We start from the raw sequence: 10,560 nt of genomic DNA, 5'->3' as shown, positions 1-10,560 counted from the left end.
TCCGCTTCCAAATTAATCCCTTGCACAAGCTTGTTATAACGCAAACGTGGCATTTTGCAATGGACAGGCTTCTTGAAGAGCTGCATCACACATGCCCAGGTGCTAAGATTTCCTTACCAAAAGGGTCAATGTAGGTTTCTTTCAGAGCTGCGCAAGTGAAAGCAGCCTGGATCACACTGACAATGGTACTCGCTGTACTTAAGCATTCTCAAGTTTTGTAATATGCTAAAATAAAACTACATTTTAATGCTGAGTTGGACTGTTCTGAATCTAACAAGCATATGACAAGACAGAAACATGCTATTATGTGTTGTTAATTACTCCTCCCAAGGCCCATGACAAATAGCTATCTGATTAAGAATTGTTTATAAAATCGGAAACTTTTTTCCCTAGCATTACCATTTTCGTGCCTCAAATATCAGAGCTGATAGCACTAATCATTCTGAAAATTCATAGGCAGCAAAGCACAATTCCCACCAAATGTTTTAAAAACCTCATCTCTCCCTACAAAGCTCAATGTAATCTTAACTAGGGATCACAACAGATGTCACACTACAGAAGATATTTGCTCCCATCAAAAGCACTTGACAAATAGCTAGGAGAGGTAAAGAGGGAGAAGTGCTAAAAAGAGTGAGGAACTTGCTGCTGCTTGCAAAAGTATGTGTTAGAAATATGCCAGCTAGAAATAAAGGACCTGCCTTAACGTAACAGATCAGTCATTACCATGAAGAGAGGTACCATTATATCTTAGATATAAAAAACAAGTAAAGATCAAGTTTTCTCTTAGTAAAACTGGAAGTTGTGAAACAGCTGCTATTCACAATTATTTCTAATAAACCTGGTGAAGCCACTATGCACTAAGGCAAACAGGACCTTCCTATTGAACACATATCCATCCAGCAAGTCTCAGGGATGTTGGGCTAAACCTGCAGATGATGAGCTACAGACACTGCACTTTTAAGCACAGCTAGCTGCACCTAACACACAAACAGCCATTCACACAGTTCAGGCACGCAAATCATCAGAATCACCTTTGGCTTGGGTTTTTTGGTGAGTGCATGTTTTACACTGTGAGAAAAACAAAGCACTGCATTGAAGACATAACACAAGCTTCTAAAGGAAACTGCTCTGTCATAATGTTTCAAATTAAGAATCATCCAACACTTGCTAATTCTATAGGAATTGTTCTAGAAAAAGGCTCAAACTGCAATAAGGTCTGAGAGCAAAGTGCGTCTGTTTTCTCTATCAGGCACAAAACCACTTACACATCAAAAACTCCTTCCCTTGAAATGAGCTGTATGAAGCATTTCAGCTGTGGAGCTAAACTTTGGTAAACTTCCAACTGATCGCTTATATTAATAAATCAAGCAAATTAAGAGCAACTCTGCAACTGCAATCACCAGATGGCAAAGGTATTAAATGGCTCCTCAGTGCTGTCTGCAGCATTGACCCATACCCAGAGTTTTTCTTCTTTGGCTGCTGTTACTCTCACTCATAAATCATCCTTCAATTAAAAACAGTTTTAAGTAATAACACAGCCCCTGTGCCTACGCCCTGGGCTATTTACATTAAAACTATTAAAGAACACTGTCTCATGTGCCAACTGTAAGCTTTGACAGCTTTTTTCCACAACTGCACAATTGCACAATTGTAAAAGTGCAGTTGCAAGTCAGCACCTGATCACTCCTAGAAACACAGGGCACCCCCAGGGAATAATCTCAGCAAGAATGTGCCATCCAAAGCTGGTAGGACAAAGATGTTCGTGAAATGCAACAGCAAACCAGCACCAAGAAAATGCAGTCCCAGGCATTGAGCTGGACAGTCACCAAGTTAACTACCCAGCTTTCACAAGCCCTTCTCCCTGGTCATCCTTCACCAAAGCTTCCCAGTCACCGTCCCTGCCTTCAGAAACAGGAGCACCACCAGTTCTGCCTCTTGGTTTCAGAATGCAAACTGGGAGACTAGCACCTAAAAAAGCTGCTTTCCACAGAAATCCCCATTCAATTCTCCTTTACTTTTTCTTACCATTTTAAGTTCAAACAGCACTCTAGTCCCAAGAGTTCACCTCCGTGTCTTGTGTTAAACTATACCTCAGCATTGCCACACAACACTGTGATTCAGTCCTAACAGACTCAAGCTGTATCCCATCATCTCAGAAATTCAGACATTAATGTGTCTTCAGATAGAGAATGACTTTGGGGACCCCAAACTACACAGAATTTCCTTGTGGTGAGCCCCATTCAAGCCCAAGAGAGCCTCTGTGAGCACTGTTTCCTGTAAATTTGAAACAAGATGAAATGTTAAGAGTGGCGTGTATTCGGTATCGTTAAAGACATATTTACACTCCACAGGCTTGACTGTGCCCTAAGAGATGACTCAGAGCCAGTAGCAATGCTAGTTTGTACAGGACAAAGCTGAATAAATGTGCCCCAGGTCACACACTGCAAAGCTGTCAACTTGAATTGGAAGTTAAAAGTGGAATTGGCTTGCAATTTTGTATGGTTTACATATTTCAGGTCAAGGGCTCTGCATAATCCCCTGGACAACAGTGGAATAAACACTTGTGAACTAAAACATAAGGTGCCTCAGTCATCATGCACCAAGCTGTGCCAGCACAGGCCAGTCCTCCCCCTACCCCATCTCCACTGCACCTCCCCAAGTCACTCCTCGGCTTTACAGGGCACCCCTGCCCCTTGTCCCATGAGCTGTAGCCCACCTAAATTTGAGTCACACCCAGACTATGTTATTTTGTAATAATATGTATGTGGCTTAGTTTGCCACTTTAATGGCCCGCTCCTTTCCCATCTCTTACTCATCAAAACTATTATCAACGACACCCCAGCCTGGTGGTTTTGAGCACACTCTGTCCAATTGTGTTGACTACCAGAAGCCTAAGAACAGTTTATCTAACTACAGTAACTGTGCAGCAGTCTGAAAACAGCCAAAACTGCAATAACATCAACCATTCTATTGTTCACCAATGCACTGAGAATGTCATTTTTCAGCCAGCACCACAACTTCCCCTCTCCCATCACGGGAATCGGGTACAAAAGCCTGCCAGATAGTTCATCATACTGCATGAGTAGCGTGGTGAAGTTACATTCCTTAACTTCCTATCAGTTTGACAGACCCCAACTGCCACCACTGTGGAAATTCTGCAGGAGGCTGGGATTTTTTGGGGGGTTGGTTTGTTTAGGTATTGTGTGGTGGTTTTGCTTCTTAATGTTAAGCGAGAATTATTACTAGATACCCTCTTACATAGCAAAAGCCAGGTAGACAGTATTTTGGTTTGTTTCAAATATACCGCAAAGACTGTTTAAAGTTCACACACATTAATCAATGTTAGGGTATGGCAAAAACTCCCATTAACAACATGATCACAAAAATCACCTTTTTCTCTGGAGACTTCCTACTTGGTGCTAGCAGCTAAAAGAGGAATTAAGTCAGGCACCCCTAACCACAAACTATAGCTGACCACCGCCATGCTTTCATGGGCTGGGTACCCACCACAACGACCTGCAGGCAATTAAATAAAACAAAGATTATAAGAAGTACAGAAGAAAACTAGATTTTGGTAAGTCACTGATTTTCCACTTCCCATTTCCCCCCAGTGCCTTTACTATTTATTGCCTTGGAAAATATTCCAGAAAATTCCTGCTACAATCTTAGTCTCAAAGTATTTGCTCACTGCTACATACCATTGCTTGCTTTAGCTAAACTGCCTAATTGTAAGCCTATACAAACACATGATGGACCACTGAGGCAATACTGAAGTACTGAATGGCTTATGCAGACCAAGTTTCCCCAATTTTGTCATTTTAACAACTGTTGTCTCAAATCCATTCCTAGTAATAAAATGAACAAACTTACAGAACCACTTTGAAGTACCACACCATTAAAAATTTTACATTTCCATCCTACAGAAAATAAACCCCAAATCAACAAGAATATTAATCTCTCCACAATTTCTATCAGTTTCCATATTTGTATATGTGCTGGGCTGACCTTGGTTGGACACCATGTGTCCACCAAGCTGCTCTATCACTCCACTCCTCAGCTGGACAGGGGAGAAAATATAATGAAAGGTTCATGGGGAAAGATAAGGGACAGATCACTCACTAATCACCATCGCAGGCAAAACAGACTCAACTTGGGGCAATTAATTTATTACCAATCAAATCAGAGCAGGATAATGAGAAAAAAAACTAAATCTTAAAAACACCTCCTCCCCACCTTTTTCTCGGGCCGACTTCACTCCCAGTTTCTATACCACCTGCCCCCAGGCAGTGCAGGAGGATGGGGAACAGGGTTGTGGTCAGTTCATCACGTGTGGTCTCTGCTGCTCCTTGCTCTTCAGGGCAAGGACTCCTCCTATTCCTCCCCTGCTCCAGCGTGGGGTCCCTCTCACAGAAGGCAGTCCCCCACAAACTTCTCCAACATGAGTCCTTCCCACTGGCTGCAGTTCTTCACAAACTGTTACAGCACAGGCTCTTCTCCACGGAGTACAGTCCCTCAGGAACACACTGCTCCGGTGTGGGTCCCCCACACAGTGACAAGTCCTGCCAGCTGCCTGCTCCAGCACAGGCTCTGCACCGGGTCACAGCCCCGCCTCGGGCATCCCCCTGCTCCGGGGTGGGGTTTTCCCTGGGCTGCAGGTGGATCTCTGCCGTCCGGCGAACCTCCACAGCTGCAGGGGACAGCTCGCCTCACCACAAGCTGCTGGTCTCACAGAAGTCATCCCTGCAGCCCCCCACCCGCTATCAAAACCTTGCAATGCAAACCCAATACAGTACATTATTTAAACTCTAGTGGCCATTAAACAATTAAAAACTTGACATAAGAATTAGCTTTGACATTAACAGAAACATCAGGTGCATGAAAGGAAACAACCTAAAGATACCACAACAAAGCTCTTCAAATATAATAAATATTAGTATTGGTGAGACACAACAGGAATCTCAGTAGAGTATCTACTCCACGTACACTCCACATTGTATGACTGCAGTTTCTGTTCTTTGTGCTCCCTTGTCACAGTGCAATTCCACCACTTGACTACTTTGACTGCACCACTCACCAGAGTGGTCATTTCAGCTTTCAAGCACAGTCAACACAAAATCTACTATGTGGCTGTTACTATGCAGAGACTCAAGTGTTGCGTCTCTTCTCAAGATCGTTGTTGATCAAAGCATTATCTTCAAATATCTTCAAGAGGATGGATTCAGACTCAGCGTGTTATCCCCAATTGCTGAGACATTATAGTGCCTCTACTTACAGCACATGCCAAACTTCTCAGATTTTTGTAACTAAACAATTATAATAAGCAACTGTTTACCTATTATTCTTAGGAAATTAACTTATTGTCTAGGGATTCTAGTATGTGAAACATTAAACAGATAGAGCACAAGACTCAAATAGTAAAGCATGGGATTTATACTCCAATTGATTCTCCACTATAAATGGAGTTAAAAAAAAAGCTACTGAACTGTGCTACAGTTGATCTATTTGTTTTAAGCTGTGCTACACATAAGCAGCGTTAAAGAGATTATTCAAAAACTGTTCAGCACAAGTGCTTGTTTACTGTATCTTGTATTGCACGGTAGTTATCTATTAAAAGGCCTTTTTTGTTCTACAATGTGCAGTTCAGATACTAGAGAACATGAAACCAAAATGCCAACATAGAAGCTAAATTTGTATTTCAGGTACTATGAGCCTGTTCTTCAGTTTTCTGGCAGCAACCTGATGATGGGCTTCTAGATAAGAAAAGTTAACGTTTCAGAAACAAAATGTAAAAATTGACTTGCATTAGTGGTGACACAGTGTATGTGCTTACACACACCTGGAACTGGGATGGAGATGAGAGGAATGAGACCTGGGAACACACTCCTCAAGCCACTGGACATAGATAACCCACTTTGGTCTCATTTATGGATAAGTTTTACCACAGACAAATGTAACACCAAAACCATTCCAAGCCCTGTATTAAGCAAAACATTTCCAAAATATGCTCAGATAATATAACAAACAGGAAAACTCAAATCAACAGGATGTCCTCAAGTATCAGCAATCATCGTCATTAGGAAAGCTCCGTGTATTGCTGGAACCTTAGGAAGAATGTGTTATCTACAGACTAGAAAGCTTGCCAACAAGAGCACAACAATGACATGAAATTCAAGTTATCGTACAACAGAAAAATCTCACTATGATTTGACTGCAAAAAGTTTGTACATACAACCAAGAAAACAAATACATATTTTCAGAGCAAGCCAGAAAAAGTACTAGGAATGGCAAAAATAGCTACAGGATTTTTTCCAAAAATATATAATTATTTCATTCTAATTCCAGGTGAAGCCCTGCTCAGCTTGACCTAATAACAGCTGGCTAAACAACAACCTCCATCAGCATTAGAGAAAACACTGGTACGTACTTAAGACAAGCAAAAGTTTTATTCTACGTAGAGTTGAGGCATTAGCCTCATCTTTGTGCATGTGTATAATACATTTTGAAGAATGCTTTTCATTCACCTCACAAAAAATTAATTCACAGTCTGTAAGCATCAGATGACAATGATCTTCATTCTAGTCCTGTTTGCCTTCTCGCCACTGTCGAGAACCTTCATTCCACGCTACATATACAAAGAGAGCAAGTACCACATGAACAGTAACTACAGCAATTATGGCAGCATAAAAGTAGCTGTCTCTGTCGGACATTCCTAAGGAACCTGAGAAAATAAAGAAAGTAAAGAATATTAGTTATTAGGAACACTGAAATGGTAAATTATGATTCTTCTTAAAGACCAAAGTTACATTTACTCCTATATCATAAGGCTGAACTTAGAAAGATTCATAGGAAAGAATTTGCCGTGATAATTACAGACCTTGAAACTATTTCTGGAACAAAGCAACACTGCAATTATTCAATATTTAAGATAAAATACCCTGGGTTTGAAGTCAACAGCTTAAAGTTCAACAACACTCACTTTTTCTGTTACTATCTTCCAGCATCAAATAAACCTCAACATCCTTTTTTTTTTTTTTTCCTAAGTATGACTCTCTTTGTGAGGCAGGAAAATAGGGAAGTGCCGTGGTTTAACTCCAGCCGGCAACTCAGCCCCACACAGCCACTTAGCCCCCTTGCAGCAGGATGGGGGAAAGAATCAGAATGGCAAAAGTGAGAAACTGTGGAAAAAAAGCTGTGGACACAGGTAAAGCAAAACAAGGGATTCATTCACCACTTCCCATAGCAGGCAGGTGTTCAGCCATCCTCAGGAAAGCTGGGCTTCGTCACGTGTAACGGTGACTTGGGAAGGCGAACACCATTGCTCCAAATGTTCCCCCTTTTCTTTCTTCTTCCCCAAAAATACTGAATGTAATTCCACATGCTATGGAATATCCGTTGGGACAGTTTGGGTCAGCTGTCCCAGCTGTGCCCCCTCCCAGCTTCTTGTGCAACTGGCACAGCATGAGAAGCTGAAGAGTCCCTGTATGCTCAGCAACAACTAAAACACAGGTATATTATCAACATTATTCTCATTCTAAATCCAAAACACAGAACTTTGCCAGCTACTAGAAATGAAATTAACTCTATCCCAGGCAAAAATCAGGACAGGGGAGAAAATTATATAATTTATTTGTCACTATAACAGGATAAACCAGTGGAACAGTTAAATTTAGAGGACCTCCACCTTCTGTATTTAGACCATAAAACAATAATTCCTCACCAGTTAACATATATGAATGAATCTCACATGAAATAAGTATTCAAATATCAGAAGACCAAATACGAAAATATAATGTCTCATTTCTTAAAAAAAAAAAACAACACACACACACACAAAAACTAACCAAAAAAACCACACATCACACCACACAAAAAATACAACTCTCCAAACACAAACCCCATCCTATCAGTGCTGCCATGAACTGACATGGCAAAGTTAAGGTTCAGCTTGCCACACTTCAGGTAAAATAAACAACATGCTGAAAGGGATCTTGAAAGTTACCACACCTTCACCTTCAGAACTACATACAGCAGTACACACCAAAGGAGAATCACCTTGGAACACCATCCAACTCAGTTATATATTCACAAACTGCTCTTAAAAGCAGCTGCTTTCTCCCTTCCCCCTCTTTCCTTTTGAAGGATACACTTTTCTCCTGCAGTATTAGGAAGTTATTAAAGCCTTGCAGAATCAAGGCTAGAACATGTCTGGTTGTTAGCAGTTTGACAGAACAAGCAGCTATTTTTATTTATTTTTTTTCAAATGAAAAGAAAGCTCTACAACCACCTTCGATATCTGAAACTGGGTATAGGACTTAACTGGTTTACACTTACAAATGTCAGTATATTTTAAAAAGAAAAAAAAAAGCCTGTAAACAAGATTATTCTGTCTTGAGATACAATTAGTTTGCAACTCCTGCAGGAAACATATCCCTGATGATTCCAAGAAGTCTACTGCAGGGTGCATTATATTCACTTCAGGTAACAGAAACGATGCATCTGTATACTATACAAACCATCGTACAACAAACAGCAAATACGGGACTGCAGACCACAATGCAGGGAAGGATATATCAATCACGTATAATTTTCTGTTCTAATTAGATATTAGAAGGCCTTTAGTCTGCATAAAGAAAAAATATTCAAAACAGGAAGGAGAACAATGCTATTAGAGGATCATGCTTTTTCTCCTTTTTATAATAGTAATGCTAATTGGCAGAAACAGAATTACCTTCAAATATATAAGCCTTTGATGCAAAATATAGCCCAACAGGTAATGTGATCATTAGAGCTGTGAAGAATAGAAGTGTTCTTAAAGTTGATGTTAATGAACCCTCATTTCTGAAATAAATAAGAAAAGTTACATGCAGAAGAAAGTCACAATATATATGCCTAAAAGAGGACAAGAACTCATCCCACGCAGAAGCCAATTACTCATCAAGAATTGAGTATGTGTATCATTTAGAAGCAATAAAGATTTTGAATATGCTGCAATAGATAAATTAAAAACGATGTAATGATTCTGCCATTCAAAGCTCACAAACAAGATTGAAAACTATATTTTTCCCTGTTATTGTTTTGCAAGAATCAACAACATAGGGGTTTTACATGGATATGCTTATCAGTGTATTACTACATACTTATTAAATATCTAATATTAGATACACCTGCTCTTGCCATATGATGGTGCTGATTATGTATTGCCATACATTTAGGTAGCATGTATCTAAAAAAAACCAAACCAAACCAAAACAAAACAAACAAAAAAAAACAAACCAAAAAAACCACACCCAGAATCTTTTCCTTTACTAGAGTTTGTCTCAAAGTCTGTTGGGGAGGAAAGCATGGAGGGGGCTGATCTCTTCTCCTGAGTAGCAAGTGATAGGACAAGAGCAAATGGCCTCAAGTTGTGCCAGGGGAGGTTTAGCTTGGATATTAGAAAAAAATTCTTGATGGAAAGAGTTGTCAGGCACTGGAACAGGCTGCCCAGGGCAGTGGTGGAGTCACCATCCCTGGAGGGGTTTAAAAGGCATTTAGACGAGGTTCTTAGGGCATGGGTTAGTGCCAGAGTTAGGTTAGGGTTGGACTCCATCTTGAGGGTCTCTTCCAACAGAAATGATTCTATGATCCCAAATTTTCTTCATGGAAATTAGAAACTATTCACTATCTAACACCCACAGAGGAACAGGGTGATCTCCAGCTCATTACCAAAACTAAATCTCCACTGTTGACAAATACTTTTCTTACACTGACATACTTGCATCACTTCCATCCAGAAACAAACAAACAAAAACCCATCCCAAACAAACATCCGTGTATAACCTCAGCTCTAACACGGAGCTTTGACCTGCAGACCAGCCCTCAGCCTCAGGTGTGGGGTTGCCCGCGGTTATGTAGCTCGGCCAAGGCAACCCCGCGGCCTCCGCCACCCGCTCCTGCTGCCCGAGTTACCGCTTCTTCTGTGCGCCAAGGGCCCGGGACGGGAAGACACTGTTCCCCGGGCACACACCGTTCCCGCAGTCCCTGGACTCCTCGGCCTGTGCTACCGGTAGCGATCCCACCCGCCACGGCCCCGCAGACACCCAGAGAGGTTGCGGCCTGCCGCCAGGCCCTGCCGTCTCGCAGGGGTGCCCGTCCCTCCCTCCGCCAGGCCCTTCCTCTGTCCTCCCCGGGACTCACGGCCTGAAGTCGGACACCGGGGCCGCGCTCAGCTTCCCTGTCTCGTAGCGCTCCATGGCCGCCGCAGCACTCCCCGCGCACAGCCGCTTCCGGGAGAGGGACCGCGCCACACGTGACGCGCGGAGGGGCGGGCGCATGCGCAGGACGGGCCGCGCGCCGCTGTCTCCATAGCAACCGTGAGGCCGTGGCGGGCATGGGTGTTGTGGAGCCGAGCACAGCAACGCTTGCATGGTGAAAGTCAATGCTTTCCAGCGAATGGCAGTTTCCTCGGTACCGGCCCTCCCCTCCCCAATAAAAAACCCACAAAAACCAAATCATCATTGAGATGTTTTGGTAAACTCCCCAGTACAAAACACAGTAAATGAAAAAAATGCTGTCAAAGGT

At 42.1% G+C, this 10,560-nt stretch overlaps 1 protein-coding gene across 1 annotated transcript; it reads right to left on the bottom strand.

The window, feature by feature from the left end:
- Positions 1 to 4,150: 4,150 nt before the first annotated feature.
- VMA21 (vacuolar ATPase assembly factor VMA21) lies at positions 4,151 to 10,328 on the bottom strand. The gene is made up of 3 exons (XM_065846884.2): positions 10,177 to 10,328; positions 8,729 to 8,838; positions 4,151 to 6,718 (listed from the first exon to the last, which is right to left on the bottom strand). The coding sequence occupies exons 1-3, from the start codon at positions 10,311 to 10,313 to the stop codon at positions 6,576 to 6,578; spliced, it is 390 nt and encodes a 129-aa protein (XP_065702956.1). The 5' UTR covers positions 10,314 to 10,328; the 3' UTR covers positions 4,151 to 6,575.
- Between the last annotated feature and the right edge of the window lie 232 nt (positions 10,329 to 10,560).

Source organism: Patagioenas fasciata, chromosome 11, assembly GCF_037038585.1.
Source record: "Patagioenas fasciata isolate bPatFas1 chromosome 11, bPatFas1.hap1, whole genome shotgun sequence".
NCBI lineage: Eukaryota > Metazoa > Chordata > Aves > Columbiformes > Columbidae > Patagioenas > Patagioenas fasciata.
Note: the sequence above shows the minus strand (reverse complement) of the source record. Positions and strands in the feature narration are given on the sequence as shown.

Excerpts from the sequence above, each read along its gene's own strand:
- VMA21 (XM_065846884.2), bottom strand. The coding sequence starts at position 10,313 with ATGCGCCCGCCCCTCCGCGCGTCACGTGTGGCGCGGTCCCTCTCCCGG. Across the intron at positions 8,839-10,176 it reads CCGGTGTCCGACTTCAGGCC|AAATGAGGGTTCATTAACAT; the intron begins GTGAGTCCCGGG and ends TATTTATTTCAG. Across the intron at positions 6,719-8,728 it reads AAAGGCTTATATATTTGAAG|GTTCCTTAGGAATGTCCGAC; the intron begins GTAATTCTGTTT and ends TTATTTTCTCAG.